Source organism: Dermacentor andersoni, chromosome 4, assembly GCF_023375885.2.
Source record: "Dermacentor andersoni chromosome 4, qqDerAnde1_hic_scaffold, whole genome shotgun sequence".
Lineage (NCBI taxonomy): Eukaryota > Metazoa > Arthropoda > Arachnida > Ixodida > Ixodidae > Dermacentor > Dermacentor andersoni.
The window spans coordinates 163,397,924-163,420,091 of NC_092817.1; the positions used below are offsets into that span (position 1 = coordinate 163,397,924).

Below are 22,168 nucleotides of genomic sequence, written 5' to 3' on the forward strand. Positions count from 1 at the left end.
AGTGACGTCCGTTAGTGGCGAGAGATTGTTATTAGCTGAAGTGAATGGCTTCCGTCCGCTGAGAAATTGCTCGATCCATGAGATTAGGTTCCGTGGTAAGCCGAGGTTAGATAGTTTACTATGCAATAAAGAATGAATTACACGATCAAACGCCTTCGAGAAGTCTAAATAAGGCGTCTTTTTGTATGGGAAGGTCAATGTAATGTAAAAGGTTATGAGTGAACTCCGCGAGTTGAATTTTGCACGATAAAAACTTTATAAGTCTGTGCTGGCTGGCGTAAAAGGAATTAATTTATTCTCGGGGAGTCATTAAACCGGACGCTGACATGTTTTCCAGTAATTGAGACGAAATGCTTGTCAGAAAAATTGGGTGGTAATTACTATCGTTAGCGCAGTCACCTGATTCGAAAATAGGGATTATTTCCGCTTTCCTGTAGTCGGGGCCCTCACTTAAGTTTAATAAATGCGTAAATGTTATGTTCAAGAATTTAACTCATGGTGAAGTAGTATTTTTAAGAAGCTCGCTATAATTTGGTCGCACCCAGCAACTGAAGATAGCTTGAATCTATTAATTAGGTTATGTATACCTTGAACGGTAATAGTTATTTGAGGCATTTTGTTCAAAAGGAAGTTGGGGGCGGTTTAAACGGAAAAGCTTCACAAGCTACAAAACACTGGTGAAAAATAATTATTGAGGGCAGTAGCACACTGTTCACTTTTATTTGGCTCACCGTCGGCGTTAACAAGATCTATAGCGCTGGTGCGTGATTTATTCGTCACCATCATTATCATCATCATCATCATCATCATCATCATCATAATCACCCAGGCTACGCCCAGTGCAGGGCAAAGGCCTCTCCCATACTTCTCCAGATACCCCGGTCATGTGCTAATTGGGGCCATCTTGTCCCTGCAAACTTCTTAATCTCATCCGCCCACCTAACTTTCTGCAGCCCCCTGCAACGCTTCCAATCTCTTGGAATCCAGTACGTAACCCTTAATGTCCACCGGTTATCTTCCCTCTTCATTACATGCCCTGCCCATGCCCATTTTGCTCCCTTGATTCCAACTAAGATGTCGTTAACTCGCGCTTGTTCCCTCGCCAAATCTGCTCTATTCTTATCCGTTAACGTTACACTCATCATTGTTCTTGCCATAGCTCGTTGGATCATCCTCAATTTAAGTAAAACTATTTTCGTAAGCCTCCAGGTTTCTGCCCCTGGCTGAATACTGGTAAGAAACAGCTGTTATACACTTTTCTCTTGAGGGATAATGGCAAGCTGCTGTTCATGATCTGAGAATGCTTTCCAAACGCACCCTAGCCGATACTTATTCTTATGATTATTTCAGTCTCATGATCCCGGATCCGCGGTGACTACCTGCCCTAAGTAGATATATTCACAGCCCCTTCCAGTGCCTCGCTACCCATCGTAAACTGCTGTTCTCTTCCGAGACTGTGAAACGTTAGCTTAGTTTCCTGCTGATAAATTTTTAGAGCCACCCTAATGCTTTGCCTCTCCAGGTCAGTGAGCATGCATTGGAATTGGTCCCCTAAGTTACTAAGCAAGGCAATGTCATCAGCGAATCGCAAGTTACTAACGTATTCTCCATTAACTCTTATCCGCAATTCTTCCCAATCGAGGTCTCTGCATACCTCCTGTAAACACGCTGTAAATAGCATTGGGGAGATCGTATCTTCTGCCTGACGCCTCTCTTTATTAGGATTTTGTTGCTTATTTTATGGAAGACTACGGTGGCTGTGGAGCCGCTATACATATCTTTCAGTATTTTTACATACGGCTTGTCTACGCCCTTATTCCGTAAAGCCTTCATGACTGCTGACGTTTCGACAGAATCAAATGCTTTCTCTTTATCGATGAGAGCTGTGTATATCAGGGTTCGTTATATTCAGCACATTTCTCTGTCACCTGATTGATAGTGTGAATATTGTCTATTGTTGAGCATATAGCCTTTACGAAATCCTGCCTGCTCTTTTGGTTGACAGAAGTCTAAGGCGTTTCTGATTCTATTTGCGGTTACCTTACTAAATTTTCTGTAGGCACCGGACAGTAAGCTGATCGGTCTATAATTTTTCACGTCTGTGGGGTCCCGTTTCTTATGGTTTAAGAATTTTTTTTGTTTTCTTCCAAGATTCCTCACACGCTTGAGGTCATGAGGCATTGCGTGTACAGGATGGCCAGTTTTTGTAGAACCATCTGCCCACCATCCTTCAAAAAATCTGCTGTAACCTGATTCTCCCCAACTGCCTTTCCCCTTTGCATAGGTCCCAAAGCTTTCTTTACTTCTTCTGGCGTTACTTGTGGGATTTTAAATTCCTCTCGACTATTCGCTCTTCCATTATCTTCGTGGGTGCTACTGGTACTGTAGAAATCTCTATAGAACTCGAAAGCCACTTGAACTATCTTATCCGTATTAGTAATGATATTACCGGCTTTGTCTCTTAACGCGTTCATCTGATTCTTACCTATTCCATTTCTTCTTCACTTCTTTTAGGCTCCCTTCGTTCCTAAGAGCATGCTCAATACTATCGATATTATACTTCCTTATGTCAGTTATCTTAAGCTTGTTTATTTACTTCGAAAGTTACGCCAGTTCTATTCTAGCTGTAGGGTTAGAGGCTTTCATATATTGGCGTTTCTTAATCAGATCTCTTGTCTCCTCTGATAGCTTACCGGTACCCTGTCTAACGAAGTCACCACCGACTTCTATAGGACACTTCTTAAAGATGTCCATAAGATCGTCCTTCATTGCTTAAACACTAAGGTCCTCTTCCTGAGTTAACGCCCAATGCGTGTTCCGTAGCTTGATCCGGAATTCCGCTATCTTTCCTCTTACCCGTAACTCATTGATCGGCTTCTTATGTACCAGTTTCTTCAGTTCCCTCCACAAGTATAGGCTAATTCGAGATCCCACCATCCTAAGGTCACGGCAACGTATCTTGGCGAGCACGTCCACATCTTGTATGATGCCAGCGTTAGCGCAGAATATGAATGTGCGTGATTTACTGGACAGTAAACGCCAGAATTTCTTAAGGTTTGATTGAAGTATTGAAAAGTCAGATGAGTAAACCTTGACTTTTGCGTCTTTTACCCGTACTTAAGCGTATAAAGGGCGTTAGATACATAGGCTACATAACTTCACCAAAACAACTTTAAGCCAGAGGAATTCTGAATACTGAGCAGTATCGGGGAGCAAGTTCTCTAACATTTAGCATGCATGACACAATAAGCAGAACGCCTTCATTTTTTTCTTTTAGTGAGGGGGGGTTTGACGAGACTTCCGAACACCGCATTTACATATATATATATATATATATATATATATATATATATATATATATATATATATATATATATATATATATATAGATTGCACTTCGTCCAGTGCAATTGTGTGTGTGTGTGTTTATGTATATATATGTATATATATATAAACACACACACACAATTGCACTGGACGAAAGTTCGTGTGATCTCGAAGAATTGTTGGCTGAAGTGACGACCTCATACGAGTATCCGCAAAAGCTCATATTAAAAGACAGTTCCATCTACCAGCCTGAGTCCCCTCGCACCACTAGTAGACGGCGACTCTCGGTTGAGCCTTACGACAAGCGGAGTCAGTCAAGCACGTAAAAAAATAGATGTGTCTGTGAGTATTAGGTCGCACAAGCACAGATAAATTAAAAATAGCCATATAATGCCTTCTCTAAGTTTCAATGCACATAGGTACAATTGAGAAATGTTTTCCTCATGGAAAGTGTCTTGAGATGATAAGACATAACATATATACACAGATTACACATTATAAACCAAAAAAAGATAGAGGAAAGGGTGCATAGAAGGGCAGTATATAACAGTTTTGAACGCTACTTATGACAAGAATAATTAGCTTAAACCAATGTGACTCCGTAGCGCATTAACTTATTTACTTGTGTTTTAGATAATTACTCGTTTCCTTCATTTGCCGGTGGCAGAAGAAATGATTATGGCGTAATATATTATCAGGTGCACGAACCAGCAACAATAATACAACTTAAATAAAAGTGGCAGGCTACACTGATGTTTCACTTAAATGTCTCTTAGTGGCACTCACACTTCGGCATTGGTGTGTAGGTTGCGCGAGCGAACGTCTTTTCCCTGGCACGATATGGGGGCGAGGAGTGAGAGATAGCGAGGAAGAAGCTCAGCGCGCGCCTCCTGGGAGGGCGTAGCCCCCTTGCGAGCGGCGCACGAAGCGCACCTTACGCGCCTTCTCCGGTGGTGACGTCAGATCGTGTAACGAGGGCGCGTGCGCAGCTGTTGCGAACAACCGAGCGAGCGAGAGAGCAAGTGTGCGCCGGGATTGGAGGAGTGAGAGAGCAGAGAATTACGTCACATCCGCTCTACTAGCTCAATGTTCAGTCTATGACAGGACACTGTTTCTTTAAATTAGATGCTAAAATATAATGCCACCTTCATATGTGTCGCATAATTATTAGCGTCATTACTTGCCCATTCAACTTACAGGTTTCCAGGAATTTTGCCGAACCCGTGCTCACGTGGGCAGTTTGTAAAATCTACAGTTCTCTTCTTTGGTGTGCGGTAATGAGGGATTTGTGATTGATTCTAATCACTTCAGACACTTCGATAACTCAGCCCGTAACTAAACTTAGGCTCTAATATAGTATCTATTGCGCTATGTAGTATCTCCTTGCGCTCTTATGTACCCCATTTTCCTTCCATTCTATACCTTTTGGCGTTGTTTTCTAAGTCACTTGGTTTGCTTGAAGCTTGCCTCACTTCCATGAAGTTTCACTCACTGCCTACTCACCTCGTATTAGCGCCTGATACCTTTTGGCAATTGAATACCTCATGTACACCTCTCTGTGGAAGCAGCACCCTCACTAAAACTGGCGCCCTAGTACAGAACGCATCAGCTATGCGATAGCTCTCAACCTTTTGCTTTTATCAAGACTTTTCTCGACGCAATGTTCACGAAGGCATACCCCTCCATCCAAACGACAGCGGGCAATTTTCCTAATCAATCCGTTACGCCGAATGAAAGAGTTGAGCGAGACTTGTCGCCTAGTTTCGCTGTCCCAGTTTGGACCCTGGCTGTCACCGCGCCTTATGATCACTACATACGCGTGTGGGACGCTTCATTTTGGAAGCAATCTGCGCCGATATATATATATATATATATATATATATATATATATATATATATAACGGACGATGTGGACGGCTACAGCAGCCCGAGTTTCTTGGTTTTTACTGCGGTGGCCGTGCATTTGGTAAGATCCGAACGTGCTGCATTCACAACTACGGGGCGCGCACAGCAAGGCCAACTTAAAGCTGTTCAACGAAAAAAATATTTCAGCTACATTCGTGTGTCCCCTTACCAAGATACAGAATGTTGCGGCAGAACCCGTGTCACGATGGCTGTCGACGCCGATGCGTTAGCAGTGAGTTAACGTAGCGGCTCAAAGTATTGCCGCTATTCAAACGAGTTATTTGGGAAGCCTGTACATCAGTTGGAAGCTTCTTTCGCGCTTACCTAGGAACCGTCGGTGCCATCTACCGCCGTCATCATCAAGCCCGTAAGTGACGTCCGAAATACATGGCGTGCCTTTGCACGCGAACGCTGAGTAATGCGCCGTGCAACAACCGGGCTCCTTTCTAGTGCTTCTATCTGGACACGCTGCGCCACCTAGGGGCGCTGCGGACGAGTACGTGCCTGGCCTCCGAGACGAAAAGCGTGGCGCGCCGGTGCCTGCAAAGGCTGAAAAATGTTCGCTCGCTTGTCGCACAATCATGTGGCACATACTAAGTGACCCAGGTTGGGGAGACGTTCGTTGCAGTGGGGCCAATACCCAATGACGTCATGTGGAGCTCGCGGAAGCGTTAATGCGCAAGGCGTTCATTGAAAAGTGACACACACGCAGGGCATTTTTGGCGAAGTGCTTCAGGTTACTATCCTTGAGGAATCCTTGTTATGTGGATTCGATTCTACTCATCATCAGATAAACTTAAGGCATGTGCTTCGCCATCGCTGAGCGGCACATTCCGAGTGCCACATACATAGTCACCCTTGTGGGGTGACTCTGTATGTCTGAAGGTCGGCACACACCTACTGGCACATACCGGGGTCTCCCGAGTAGGCATCAAAAAGATTCAATAAATACCACCACAGACCGTGTGGCACATATGCAGTGCTCCAAGTTGGCTTCGAAGAGTTTCTGCGAAATGCGGTTCGCACCCAGTCCCGCATCTACATAACTCATGTCGCCGTCAAACAGGTTCGTGCAAGAACAACACGTATATGTACATTATCAAATACTGATTGATCCAAGTCGGTGCAATGGTTGGGTTCCATTGCTGTTAACCCAGCACAGCAGCCCGATGCGCTGCCCATGCGACCAGGAACGGCCCAGTGACGCACATAGAAAATTAAACGGTTAGATGTAAACTCACATAGATACTTAAATACAAAGCCCCCGGAAAGCGCACGAAGTACCCAAATAGAAACAATTTGATTTCGGGAAGTTAGTGCGTCTTGAGTTTAACTTGAAGAAGCGCGAAGAAGATGAGGGCAGGAATCGGAAATTACAATCGCCCAGTTGTGTTTGTTTTCGCTTCCTGTCCTCGTCTTCTTAGCGCTGCTTCAACCTATACCCTAATTATGCTAACGCATCATTATCTGAAATTAAAATGGCCCATCATCGAAATTAGGCTATTGTTATGTGGGTTCAATTACTGAAAGTCATTCGTTCACTTGCGCTGTCTGGCAGGTTCATTACAACAACATGTAAGACTGAAAAAGAAAAGTAGTGCGAAAAGGACACAAAACACCTAAGAGGACACCATGCACTAGACTTCGTGGGACAATATCAAATTTTTTTCGCCTTAGCAGAAACTATTTTATTGAGGACACTGATATTGACCAAACTAAGATAATTTAGAGCTATGTATAAAATATATTTTGCTTACCTTACGGAGGACTTCAATGTTGAGTGCATTAGCAACGGTGAAAAGTGCAAGAAGCACAGCAAAGTTGAAATACTTCATAGTTGTCATTTAAACGGGACCCGTGCGCAACTTGATGGGCTGATCGCAAAAGTCTCAAAGCAAGCGTGTTACATATACCTGAAAGGGGAACGACAACGAGTAACTTATTTCGGTAATTTAAAATATTTCCGGGTACGACGCAGATATAACTTTTAAAACATAAAACAGCAACGCTTTCTGAAGGTCATTCGATGCGCATACGTAGGTCGAATGGCGTAAGAAGACAATTAAACAATTTTTTTCTCGCACTAGCTTAGCAGCTGCGTGCAAAAGACCATCTGTCAGATGAAGCTGAGAAAAACGCTAACTGAGCACGTCAAACATTGTTTATTGGAACGCGGAACACTTATATGACGTACAGCGTCTAGAACTGTTTAAACAGCAGCGAAAATCGCATTGCCACCTTTCGCGAGAAAAAATAACTGGCCACAGAGCGGGCGTGCGAGCATGTTTTCTGCTGTAATATCTATGCATAATTAAAAAAAATTACACACAAAATAATATTGAACTGCTCAGAGAGCACAATTTGCACAACTTAAGTTTATTGATAGCCTTTAGGTAGTGCGCCTTTCTTTATGTGGACACCTGCAAACATACAAAGCTTACTCAAAAGCTTTACTACGAAAGAGTCATCTGGCTACGCAGACATCATTTGCAGAGAACAAAAAAGAATGAAACGATCGATTTTCTAATTTACTAACGGTGCACGGCGAGCCACCATTCAGAGTCTTGTTTGCGTAACGAGGTAAATTGATCGGACAATTTGATGCTACTTATATTTTATACAGGTCCGTCTAGAAAGGCAAAAATCAGCTTTTACGACGATGCCTTCAGCTTTCCAAAAAGAACATGTGCCGCTGAATCCGAATGAAGCGTTTAATTATAATAGTTTGTTGTATTAATAAATTAATATGTTGGAGGTTCTTCCGCATGACGTTCGCTTAGACAGATCTGTAGGGACGTGACTCAAATAAGTGTTTTGGGCTCTGAAAAACAAATCACAGTGTCCCCCCACACTGTGAAGAAGGATGTCCAGCGAAGTTGTGTATGCAGGCGCCTTAATGGCAAACCGCACCGCCGCTGCGGGTCGGACCGGCATCGCACTATCTTCGGGATTGGCCCACGTATGGGAAGTTTTGTGTTTACACACGAACAAAATCCTGGGGGAACTAGCCCTTAGCAATTTCCCTGTAAAAATTTGATGAGCCACTTCACGCTGTAAAGGTGGATGACCAGCGAAGCTACTTAGCACCCGACAGTGAGGTGACGGTATTTTGAACAAAGGTACGAACAGATTCATTGGCCTGATTAGTGGTCATCGTGAGGTCAGGTAGGCACACACATTCTCAATTCACCTCTGTTATTAGATGTGTCCGTCACTGATGTCAGTGAATGGCTCATTCCCCCTTTAGCAATGGTGCATGCCATCGCAAATAAAAAAAAATTAGCATGGTCTCCCCATTACAACGGCAGAGAAATGAAATTCGATGCTGAAATGACGAGAGGCAACGGGGCAAGCTACAAAAGCAGACGAGGGCCACGAACATGCGAGCATCGGCACCATCACGTTCACGTGGTTGTGCGGAGTTGCCAAAGGAGCTAGTTCGCGGGTTGTTCGTACACGACGGAAGTGCCCTAGCGATACATAGTTTCGCTGTGAAAAGTGTTCAAAGTAAGGAACGGAACGCAGTGTATAATTTTGAAACATCTTGCGAAAAACAATCATTGGCGATTAAGAGGGAAATGCGACAGAAACGCGTAAGCATTACGTCGCACCTCTTTGAGCTCCAAGTGCCGTCATCTTAATCGCATGCAACAAATTAATCACTCAATACACGTTCTGCGTCCTAGGATTGAGGTCCAAATAAAGGTAGTCCGGTATATATATATATATATATATATATATATATATATATATATATATATATATATATATATATATATATATATATATATATACGCGAAATGCGAAGAAGGTGAGTTGGTCCCCGATCGTGACAAGTTATCTTTTCGTGCATTACTGGACGACACAAGGTGAGGAATTTTTTTTTGACAACCTGAGGTGCACTTCAATCGCATTTAGGCTTACTGCACAAAACTGAACCTGTATCACGACGCAGTTATCGAAAAACAGCTCCGCCGACCAAGCCTGGTTAATTTGAGTTAATTACTCGTACTGGGAGATGTTTGCGACGCTTTCTATGAGCCCAAGCCATATTATAAGTTGTTTCGGTAGTTTTTGGGCACGCTCGCCACACCTGGCTGTGTGACGAAATACAGCTCGGCCGTATGACGCAGTTTCGCGTGTACTGAATCTTAGCGGGACAAGATTTGGAGCTTTCTCTGACACCAAACATAATTGTAATTAATTTCGCTACTTTTTCGGGTACTTTTCAAGCACAGTGGCCGCGTTCGGCGTATTGGCGCAGTTAGCAAAAAGCAGCTCGGCCGTGTGCCGCAGTTTCGCGTGTACTGAACCTTACTGGGAGAAGATCGTGACGCATTCTCTGACCCCTAACATTATTGTAACTCATGTCGTAACTTTTTGGGACACTTTTGAAGCATGCTCGCCGCACGTGGGGTTGTGAAGCTGTTAGCAAAAAAAGCAAGTCGGCCATGGTTAGTTAGTTTTGCGTGCGCTGAATTTTAGTGGGACAAATTTGTGACGCTTTTTATGGCCTTGCAACCACATATACCTTATTTCGGTACTCACGTTTGTCGAAAATGCGACTAGCGATTGCCGAGAGTGATAATACGGGAGTATGTTGCTTGCCCCGGCAGGGCGCATCAAAGATAACACTGAGGAGCTCAAAAACTTGATATTTCTGTGTTCTGAGCGGCTGAAAACAGGCTTTGCACCCGCGAATCTGTCTTGTGTGCGACTATAAGGCATTCTGCGAACGTGCAAGAGCCTGTATTGTAGCCATATCTGTGTACTTGGCGACCCATTGCGTCGATTGAGGCAAAGTTGTTTTTGAAACACGCAGTCACCCGTGTATTTGTGCTCTTAAAGTGCAGGAAATAATGCCCCAGATGGGAGGGATCCTTGAAAATCGGATGTTTTCTTCAGATTCATGGCATTGTTTGGGAGGAGTCTATATGCTACGAAATGTATGTTAAAGTGAAATTATCTGTAATGCCGCTCAATCACCACTTACGCACGTTTAGCCTCTAGACGTAATACTCCTGTTAGGTCAATATACCAAATGATACATGCTTGTAATAAAGTTTTTTTCAGCTGATGTCATCCGGTGGAACTTCGTACGGCAACGACTGCTGCTTACTTGGTGCCAGAACTTTGGATGAATGCACAAAAAGTCCGGAAAGAGCATTAATATAGAGCAAAATAAGCATTTCATCATTTCAGAAGACGTCTTGCGTTTTCCATATGAAATTTCACGTGACACAGGTTCGGTAAAGGCTTGTAAAGATCGTTCGCAATCATTTTTACTAAATAATAAAACGATGCCGCGCCAAGGTCGCGCGTCGTTCAGCAGTAGAATGGAGAAAACATTAAATTCCGCGCCGATCAGTGGAGCTGGTATGGCGTGTACCAACTCGCGTTCAAAACGCGCGCACCCTGAACCGAAACCGGAAGGCGTTAATACTGTCATGTGGTGGTGACGTTGAAGAACACAGTAGCAATACTGTGAAAGACAAGCTGGTCAAGCGTCTCGGCTTTTATACAGCAGTCGTCGAATGTTCGAGACTAATCGTTGGGATCCGCGTGCCTTCCACAAACTTCTACATTATTCGCGTCGCACACACATGCGATCAGATTACACAAGGTTCGGTCACAGACAGTGAATGGAAGCATCGATAACAATTTAGAAACTTCCGATACATGCAGGCGCGATACATACCCGATACATGCAGGCGCGTCCTGCGCTGTGCGATAACATTTGTTAGGCGGTAAAACGTGTCGTCCGATAAAGACAAGTACACGTGTCAATACTATCCGCTTGGTGCGTTAGTCAATTCGGCCGCTGGGCTCTATAAGAGTGTCCGCTCTTGTTGAAATTTCTTTCTCTGTGGCTCAACACGCCTCGAGCCACGTGAAACTAAAGGTGCCTTGGCATGCCTTGACAGACATCGCTTCGTGCAAATCTACTGGTGGCGCTTCTAAATGTGCAGTTTTGGTGTAGCCACTATCCGGCGGTCAAGCTGGTGCAGCGCAAAACCGACCCGCAAAATGTAGCACGGCCACACTGGAGCAGATGAGCTGGGACGAGGGCGCGTTCCAGCCTTCTCGTACACATAACAAACGCACTACAGTTGCTTGTAGCTGCGTCTGCTGTGTAACGTAGATACTGCGAAGTGCCCGCTCACTGAGTTCACTGCGGCTGCCTGAGGGCACTGTGGTGAATTGGGCGCCAGGCGCATGGCGATGCTGCCCGATCGCCAACTACCGGATGAAACAGGTCGTATGCTTCATGATTTGCGCACCTTCCCGGTCTGTCGCAGTCATGATCGACCCTCGTTACGACTGAACATAAACGCGACGTTTGGTTCGGCCGTCGAGAATTCTGGGACTGACGTAGAGGCAAGTGCGAAATTAATTGTGCTACGTGCTACTCGGCCAGTTGCCCAGATACCTGCGCGAAAAGCCACGCTTAGCTATCTAGCAAACTCTACCACAACAACCGGACGAGACACCGCAAACACCCCCGTATATATAGTTGAGAGACAGCGTCAACATTTGGCGCGTCATACCCGTCAAATTGCAACGACGCGCCAAATTGAGAAGTAGTGACGTAACCGCGAAGATCGAAAATCTATAATAAACTTAGCACCACGATGGCGTTCTATAGGCGGAGCATTGCGGGCAGGCCCCACTGCGCCATAGGCTTCGCAGTGCGGGACGTTCAAGAAGGAACGTCGCAACAGAAACATTTTGTCGCAGAACAAGAGCTCTGAAACGATTCCCACGTCACAACAGAAGCCTTCTGTTGACGACCAAGAGTTGGGAAGTCGCAGCAGAAACACTGTGTCGCGACAACAGATATGAATTTCTATTACCCTACCTTGCATTTGTACAACCTGTACTGTGGTAAGAACGGCAGCGAGGACGAAATAGATATCTGTTTTCTCCATTAGGAATTTTCCAGGTCATTTTCCTTTTACTGCGCTTCCTGAAGAAGGTACTTATTATTCGGAGTGTATTCTTTTCCATCAATTGTACAATCACCTGTTCACTAACGTCCCTACAGTCGACACCGTAATTTAAACCGCTGCTTCCCCAGCAATTGCGTCTTCCCTCACTTTTGCATTGAAGTCGCCTATGAGACAGTATAGTGAGTTTTGACCATTCTCAATGGTAATTACGCGTGTTCAAAAAATATCCTAATTATTCATCACCATTATTGGACGTTGGAACGCCGGATTATACCAGCTTTATGCAATATCTCCTGTTTAGTTTTATTATGATGGCTGATACCGCCTGATTATTGTTATAGAATTCAGAAATGTTGCCCGCTATGGTCCTTGCAGATTAGAAATCCTAAGCCATATGCTAATTTATCTGGAAGTCTTCAAGAGCAGAATGCAAGGTCATTACTCATGAAGTACTTTATTTTCTATTTACTTCAGCATATTCTGAATTTGTTTTCTTCTGCGCAACTTCATGATGGCAGCACTATGGCAAATCTGCATGAAAAGCAACATACCTGTGGATCAAATAACGCCCTAGGAAAAACATTCGAAAATAATTGAAAGATTGAGATGAGATAGTGTTTCAAATGGGTGAGTCGCATTTCTGCAATGTTTTTGGCATGCGGTTTAACTTGGCACAAGTGGAGTTTCAATCGAACACTCAAAGAAACAGCGTCGGAAAATATCAAACTCGGATTGTGCAATGTCGAACAACTTAGTTGTCATTTTATTTTTGGCTGAAGTGCAACACATCTACGAGATGTTTATCAAGTGCAGGAACCGCCGTCAGATAAGATTAATTTATTGGATAAGTCTTTCTAATTGCGTAAGCTTTCACCGAGTGTGCAGCGACATAGTGTCGATGTGAAGGTTACTCGGGGTTTTAAGTTTTCTGTGTGATAAACTATAGGCACCAAGCACTGTTCAGATGGTGGTACAGCGTGTTCAGTTGCCTTAGTGTCACAGTGCCCAAGGGTACAATGCCACAGGGTGCGAATTCAAATAATAGTGGTGGTGTTAGACAAATTATTGTTTAAGATATTGGGTGGCTATGTTGCGTTTGATGTTTATTTTTTAATACCTAGCTTTCTTTGAATAGGGGATCGGCGTCATTCTCCGCCCCCTTGCCTTTGTGTGTTCATTTTGTGTACCCCCTCATTCTCTCCCGGAGAAAATCGGCTCCAATGAAGACCAGCGACGCTGTGCTATCACTTGATCCTATAGACCACTGTAGCCATCAACTGGGTCCTGCTCACTCTGAACACGGCTCCGTTGTGCACATCGACGTTTCTGCTCCTTCCAGCGTCCATCGCATTGGCGCTGCTCTTTCGGAGCCCTAACTATGTGGCCTTTCCATAGCGTTATCAGGACACAAGCAAAATTAGTTGCTAGGTGGGTTCTATTTTACACACGAGAGTAAAGATACGTAGCTCCCTGCATCGTATGCTACAGTTGCCGCTTCCCAGCAATTGTAGCTGATGCTACCGTGAACTTTACCGGAAAACGCTTGGTTTTATATTTTGGCAAAAATTATTGCGAACATTCTGTGCTCTTTCAAAGCCTCCGTCGAATCTGTGCAACGTGCGATTTCGTAAACTAGATAAAAGAGCCCTTGTCAATTGAGGAAGTGTTTATTTTGGTCGGTATACATGCTCGCTCCAAGCCTTCTGTGCATTAATTTCTTCCTATGGCGCCAGGAAAGCAGCATTAGTTCCCGTGCGAATCTCCACCCGATTCATCAGTTGAAGAAAGCCAATTTCAGGGATTTGTCTTTTTGATATTTAGACCTCATAGGAATACTGCGCATAGAGGCCAAACATGCGAAAGTGGTGGACAGATAATATCACAAACAAACTCAATTCTGTTTAACATACATGGCGTAGAAAATACCTGACCCATCCCAAAGTGTACAAGAAATTAATAAGAAAACAGCAGTTTTTCAAGCACTCAACCATTGTGTTGCATTACCTCCAGCAATTTAGGGCCAAATAAACACAGAGAACTGCACATTTTAGACACATCTTGACCACAGCCAACGCGATGGCACGCTGTGTACACATAAGTGTCCACAAAGCAGGATCCCAGCCCGACTATGCTAGACGCTCGCCGAATGCTTACACTGAAGACAAATGCGTAGGCATGAAGCATTTTCAGTATTTGAGAAGGCGAAAACATATTGCTACAACTTCCTGGCCTCTGCGCCTATGGTACCCCAGCAGCGTTCCTGGGGTACTAGGAACGCTGCTGAATTAGCCATAACCATGGCAACTACTGGGATGAAGTGTCGCGAAAATGAGGGCATAATTTAAATGTCCATGCCACTATATATATATATATATATATATGCGTGGGTGTGAGTGTGCGCGCGCTTGCGTGCATGCATGTGTTCTTGTACACTATGCATGTAGATGCGAGGTCATAAAATAGACATTCGCAAAAACGCCTTGAAATTTCTCGCAAGCCTTATTGGGGATGGTTTCGAACGGGCGTGTTGTATACGCAGAAATCTTTACTATATAAGTTTAATCTGAGGTAATTGAAAAAACAGATACAACTGCTTCAACGAGACACATTTGCTAGAAATTGAGCTGTGATTCTGCGGTACTGCGGAACATGGGACTCTGTCAAGCCGCGCTCTTTCGCCTCCTCGCCCATGTTCCCGACACTGTGTAATCATGATGTCGAATAAATCTGTCTGTCTCTCTGCACAAAGATAAGTCCTCTTTTCTCATGCATCACGTTGCGTGCTGGCCTAGGAAACTAATGCTAAGAGATTTATTAGCAACGGGAGCGAACGGGTAGCCGTCACAAGCGTTCGGCGAAAGACAGCAACCACGAGCTCATGCCGGTAGCGCCGGCGCTGTGGCGCAGGCAGGCTACTCTTCTTCGTTACAATCGCCCTCCGCAGAAAAAGGCGCCATCCTGGTGGCTTAAGGCGAAGAGACTACTATGCGGTCGCAGTACGGCTTAATGCGGGAGACGTGGACAAGTTCGCGGGCGCGATGGCGTAGGTCCGTCGATGGCGTGAGGGGCTCTACGATGTAATTGACGGAGGACGTTCGCTCGAGAACGCGGTAGGGTCCTAGGTACTTTGCGACAAGTTTTGAGGAGAGGCCGGGTGCAGTAGCGGGTGCCCGAAGCCATACGAGAGAGCCAGGCAAAAATGTTGGTGCAGAACGACCGGCAGGTTGACGGGATTGCTGCTGCCACTGGTCTTCGGTGGAAAAAGAGCAGGCAAGCTGGCGGCATTCCTCGGCATGACAAGCAGCTTCAGATAGCAGAGTACTTTCGGACGCGTCAGGTGTATATGACAAAATGGTATCGAGCGTAGCAGGAGGTTCTCGTCCGTATAGGAGAAAGTAAGGGGAAAAACGAGTAGTTGCTTGGGCTGCAGTATTGTACGCATACGTCACGAAAGGGAGAACTTGGTCCCAGTTTGAATGATCATGGGCGACGTACATGGAGAGCATATCGCCAAGAGTACGGTTGAAGCGCTCGGTCATGCCGTTAGTTTGCGGATGGTACGCTGTACTGGTGCGGTGTGGCGCGGTGCGGTACGCTGTACTGGTGCGGCCTGCACGAATGTATTTCAGGGAACAGATGCACTGGTTTGTTGCTCTCCATAAAGCGACAGAGGAAACACGCGAGTGGCTCCCAAGAGTAGAGCCTTTGGTCGATTTGCGCGAATTTTGATTAACCTAAGCCAGCACAATGCTGGTTGAATATGTGCACATAGAGAAAATGTCTATTCTACTTTTGTATTCGTTTTGGTGAGCATTGCCTCTTGTGACACCATGTACCAACCCCAGGCAATAAAGAAAAAAAAAAGAGTAGTGCCTTCAAAGCATTGGAAAGAAAGCCGCGGCCTCTATCGCTCAGAAGTTCGCGAGGGGCACCGTGGCGAAGAACGAAATGTCGTAACAGAAACGATGCAACGTCGCGGCCGGTGGCAGTCGGTAGAGCAGCTGTTTCAGCATAGCGGGTCAAGTGATCCACTGCAACAATAACCCAGCGGTTGCCTGCTGGAGTGGAGGGTAGCGGTCCGTGTATGTTTATACCAACACGATCAAAGGGCCGACTACGGCAGGGAAGGGGTTGTGACGGGTAGACTTGTCCGGGAGGTAATTTTCGGCGTTGGCACTGAGCACAGGAGCGAAAGAACTTTCTGACGTAGTTATACATGCCGCGGCAATAAAATCGGACGCGTAGTCGAGCATAGGTCTTGAAGAGACCACTGAGGGTCTGCCTGGAAAGCGTCGCAGATAAGGTCACGGAGATGGCGGGGTATCACGAGAAGCCACTTGCGACCGTCAGAGAGGTAATTACGACGATAAAGAAGGCCGTCGCGAATGTAGAAGTGGTTAGCCTGGCGGCGAAGAGCGCGAGATGTTGAAGAGGTAGATGAATCGGAAAGGATGCTGATGAGAGCACTGATCCAGGGATCCTTGCGCTGCTCCGACGGCATGTTGCGCAGTGCATGAGATGGAACTGTGGGCTCAAGGGCGGATAGGCAAGCGCAGTCAGCGGAGACCGGTGAGCGAGAAAGGGCGTCAGCGTCCGTGTGTTTGTGGCCGGAACGGTAGAGGACGCGGATGTCGTACTCCTGTAGCTTAAGGGCCCAGCGAGCAAGTCGGCCAGATGGGTCCTTAAGGGTAGACAGCCAACAAAGGGCGTAATGGTCAGTGACGACATCGAAAGGGTGACCATACAAATAAGGATGGAATTTTCCAAGGGCCTAAATAATGGCTGAACACTCTTTCTCTGTAACAGAGTAATTAGCCTCGGCCTTTGTCAGAGTTCGGCTCGCGTAGGCAACGACATATTCATCAAACCCCGCTTTTCGTTGTGCGAGTACGGCGCCAAGTCCGACGCCGCTGGCATCGGTGTGGACCTCTGTGGGCGCTGCAGGATCGAAGTGGCGGAGGATAGGTGGCGAGGTTAGCAGGCGGCGTAATTTCGTGAAGGCGTCATCACGGGCGGGCGACCAAGCGGAAAGTTCTTTGTCGCCACTTAGAAGGGCTGCCAGGGGTGCGCTTTTGGAAGCGAAATTTCGAATAAAGCGTCGGAAGTATGAGCATAAACCAAGGAAACATTGAAGCTCCTTTAACTTCTTTGGTTGTGGAAAGTCGGTGACAGCGCGGAGCTTGGATGGACTCGGAAGGACGCCGTCTCGCGATACAACATGGCCAAGAATAGGGAGCTTTCGGGCACCGAAACGACATTTTTTAAAATTTAAGTTGAAGTCCCGCGTCAGTCAGGCATTTCAGAACTTGCTCGAGACGGCTGAGATGAGTTCGGAAATCAGCGGAAAAGACAACTACGTCATCCAGGTAGCATAAACATGTGTTCCATTTTAGGCCCCGTAAAATATTATCCATGATTCTCTCAAAAGTGGCTGGAGCGTTACACAGGCCGAAAGGCATTAGGATGAATTCGTACAATCCGTCAGGTGTTACAATTGCTGTTTTAGGTCAATCAAATGGTGCCAAGGCCACTTGCTAGAATCCGGAACGAAAATCCAGCGAAGAAAAGAACTCAGCTCCCTGCAAACAGTCGAGAGCGTCGTCGATGCACGGTAATGGGTAAACGTCCTTGCGCGTTATCTTGTTCAGACGTCGGTAGTCGACGCAGACTCGAATAAAGCCATTCTTAACGAGGACGACCGGTGATGCCCAGGGACTGTTGGAAGGCTGCACAACGCCACGCTTGAGCATGTCAGCAACCTGGTGGTCAATGACACGGCGCTCAGAGGCGGATACTCGGTAAGGGCGCTGCCGTATAGGTGCATGACTGCCGGTATCTATCTGGTGAAAAACGGTCGATGTGCGGCCCAAACCGGAAGCATGGCTATCGAAAGAAGCGCTGAACCTCTGCAGGAGAGCAATAAGCTGGCTTCGTTCTGAAGATGACGTGCCATCGTCGATGGGGCAGTGGAAAGCGTCGAGGAGTGACTGATCAACCGCAGAGTCACAAGTAAGTGCGCCAAGGCCCGCAGAAGTAGAAACGGCAGGAGCGTCAAAGATGCAAATGGTGTCGACCGTTTGAACAAGGCCTTGGCATTCACCATGAAATAAAGCTAAAGAGCAGGCCGTGGGATTGTCGACGACCATTTTCGTGACGCCATTGCGAAGAGTCAGGAGAGCAAAGGGCAGCGGAGAACATCGGCGGCGAATGAATAGCTCAGAGGGCGTAAAGAGAACAGCGGCATCAGAAATAGCGGCGCACGACACACGCACAAGCAGGGAAGAGCGTGGAGGGACGGAATTGTCTTGGGAAACAAACAGTTTAACACTGGAAGGGTAGTTTTCGATAGTCTCGACGTCGGGAAGTGCAGAAAGTCAATAAACAGTCAATAACGACGTTATTATTTGCAAGGAAGTCCCAGCCTAATATGATGTCATGGGAACACGTGGGCAGCACGACGAATTCGACGGTATACAGTAGACCTTGAATGAAGACGCGAGCAGTACAGGCAGCGAGAGGTGTTATATGCGACTTCAATGCCAAGGTAGCGCGACTTCAATGCCAAGGTGAGCAAGAAGCAGGCTGGACACAAGGCAGTGGGGGAATATGGCATAGGCACTAAGAATAGCAGGGGAGAGTTATTAATAGAGTTTGCAGAACCGAATAATTTGCAGATAATGAAAACCTTCTTCCTCAAGCGGAATAACCGAAAGTGGACGTGGAGGAGCCTGAATGGCGAGACTAGAAATGAGATAGACCTCACACCCTGCGCTAACCCTGGCGTCATACAATATGTGGACATGCTCGGCAAGGTGCGCTGCAGTGGCCATAGGATGGTAAGAACTCGAATAAGCCTAGACCTGAGGAGGGAACAGAAGAAACTGGTACATAAGAAGCCGATCAATGAGTTAGCGGTAAGAGGGAAAATAGAGGAATTCCAGATCAAGCTACAGAACAGGTATTTGTCTCCAACTCAGGAAGAGGACCTTAATGTTGAAGCAATGAACAAAAATCTTATGGGCATCATCAAGGAGTCTGCAATAGAAGTCGGTGGTAACTCCGTTAGACAGGATACCAGTAAGCTATCGCAGGAGACGAAAGACCTGATCAAGAAACGCCACTGTATGAAAGCTTCTAGCCCTACAGCTAGAATAGAACTAGCAGAACTTTCCAAGCTAATGAACAAGCGTAAGACAGCTGACATAAGGAAGTATAATATGGATAGAGTTTAACGTGCTCTCAGGAACGGAGGAAGCCTAAAAGCAGTGCAGAAGAAACTAGGAATAGGCAATAATCAAATGTATGCGTTAAGAGACAAAGCCGGCAAATACAGTACCAATATGGATGAGATCGTTCAAGTGCATGAGGAGTTCTGTAAAGATTTATACAGTACCAGTGGTACTCACGACGATAATGGAAGAGACAATAGTCCAGAGGAATTTGAAATCCCACAAGTAACGCCGGAAGAAGTAAGAAAGCCTTGGGAGCTATGCAAAGGAGGAAGGCAGCTGGGGAGGATCAGGCAACAGCAGATTTGTTGAAGGATGGTGAGCAGATTGTTCTAGAAAAAGTGGCCACCCTGTACACGCCATGCCTCATGACCTCGAGCGTACCGGAATATTGGAAGAACGCTAACATAATCCTATTCCATAAGAAAGGGGACGCCAAAGACTTGAAAATTTATAGGCCGATCAGCTTACTGTCAGTTGCCTACAAACTATTTACTAAAGTAATCGCAAATAGAATCAGGAACACCTTAGACTTCTGTCAAGCAAAGGACCAGGCAGCATTCCGTAAAAGCTACTCAACAATAGACCATATTCACACTATCAATCAGGTGATAGAGCAATGTGCTGAATATAACCAACACTTATATATAGCTTTCATTGATTACGACAAAACGTTTGATTCTGCCGAAGCCTCAGCAGTCATGGAGGCATTACGGAATCAGGGTGTAGACGAGCCGTATGCAAAAATACTGAAAGATATCTATAGCGGCTCCACAGCCACTGTAGTCCTCCATAAAGAAAGCAACAAAATCTCAATAAAGAAAGGCGTCAGACAGAGAGATACGATCTCTACAATGCTATTCACAGCGTGTTTACAGGAGGTATTCAGAGACCTGGATTGCGAAGAATTGGGGATAAAGGTTAATGGCGAATACCTTAGTACCTTGCGATTCGCTGATGATATTGCCTTGCTTAGTAACTCAGGGGACCATTTGCAATGCATGCTCACTGACCTGGAGAGGCAAAGCAGAAAAGTGGGTCTAATAATTAATCTGCAGAAAACTAAAGTTGTGTTTAACAGTCTCGGAAGAGAACCGCAATTTACAATAGGTAGCGAGGCACTGGAAGTGGTAAGGGAATACATCTACTTAGGGCAGGTAGTGACAGCGGATCCGGATCACGAGACCGAAATAATCAGAAGAATAAGAATGGGCGGGGGTGCGTTTGGCAGGCATTATCAGATCATGAACAGCAGGTTGTCATTATCCCTCAAGAGAAAAGTGTATAATAGCTGTTGTCTTACCAGTACTCACCTACGGGGCAGAAATCTGGAGGCTTACGAAAAGGGTTCTGCTTAAATTGAGGACGACGCAACGAACTATGGAAATATGAATGATGGGTGTAACATTAAGGGATAAGGAAAGAGCAGAGAGGGTGGGGGAACAAAGGCGAGTTAATGACATCTTAGTTGCAATCAAGAAAAAAGAATGGGCATGGGCAGGATCTGTAATGCGGAGGGAAGATAACCGATGGTCATTAAGGGTTACGTACTGGATTCCAAGGGAAGGGAACTGTAGCAGGGGGTGGCAGAAAGTTAGATTGGCGGATGAGATTAAGAAGTTTGCAGCGACGACACGACCACAATCAGTACATGACCGGGTTGTTGGATAAGTATGGGAGAGGCCTTTGCCCTGCAGTGGGCGTAACCAGGCTGATGATGATGATGATGATGTATGTATAAACAAATAAAATAAAGACACTAGCACTAACGCTAACACTGTTTGTCTTGGCCCGTCCATCCTTGTCACCTTGACAAATTTTTGCCCTTTGCGAGACACGCATCCTGACTTACTGTATTCCAAGCCGGACCGGACAGCTACCCCTTCTGATGTGTTTGCGGCCCTTCGCTGGATTTTTTCCGTCTACAGGGCAAGGGGAAAGAGTGTATAAAATCCTGCACTCCGAATGGATGAGGCAGGCACGGATTTATCGTCAATCTTTAAGTGTTCAAGTGGATCGTGGAGCTGGGAACCGTCAACTTAAGGCCCATAAACGATGAGAGCAAACGTGCTTATCGACAGCACCATGGAACAGAGGTGGCAACAGGAATTGTTTCGTCTTCGTAACCGGCTACTGGCGTCTACCCCTGAAACAGCGAACAAAGTTCACACGGACGTAGGTGTGACCCTGCAGCGCCGGACTTCGTCGCACAGACTCTCGCTTTCGGGCCTAAGTTTGCCACAGTGGGAAGGAACACTCCAGCGGAACTTCTTACCATGGTGCGTGATGTGTCGAGTCGTGCTCCGGAATGTGAGGCTGACCGTTGCATGTCTGAGGGTGCGGACGTGCTCCGGTTGTACTCTCCTTGTCAAAACGCTATTCGTGTTGAAAGGGTGTTTTCGTACCTCACCGACAAAGGGCTTTGTCTTGCAGCAGCTGACAAAAAAGGTAAATTTTTCGTCTCGACTAGAAATAATTTCTTGGAAAAAGCTGAAGCTTCCATTGATTATGTGCTTATTAGGCGAACTGTTGTTGAACTGAGGAGGGTGAAATCGTAGGCAAAACGCATATTATTGGAATTCAATCTAGGCGCTCTTGAACAATCTGTAGACAGAAAGGAAGGATTGGCCCTATGGATATTTTTTTTGTGGAACAGCTCTTGTCTTCACCATTTTTTGTTCCCTGTCTATGTACGCGCTGTAAGTCATGTTTGAAACAATGGAATACCAACTAGCCCGTAGCAAAACACTGCTTCAG

The 22,168-nt window shown here is 45.8% G+C and overlaps 1 protein-coding gene across 2 annotated transcripts in view; it reads right to left on the bottom strand.

Moving 5' to 3' along the window:
• LOC129386574 (uncharacterized) overlaps positions 1–7,305 on the bottom strand; it is a 33,339-nt gene extending 26,034 nt beyond the window's left edge. Inside the window, exon 1 of one of the 2 annotated variants that reach the window (XM_055074648.2) lies at positions 6,990–7,305. In XM_055074648.2, the coding sequence (XP_054930623.1) occupies positions 6,990–7,076 (87 nt within the window). In that variant the 5' untranslated portion in view covers positions 7,077–7,305. Of the gene's footprint in view, positions 1–4,113; positions 4,136–6,989 lie in introns of those variants that run through there. The other variant, XM_055074647.2, reaches the window with a different exon arrangement.
• Positions 7,306–22,168: the final 14,863 nt, after the last annotated feature.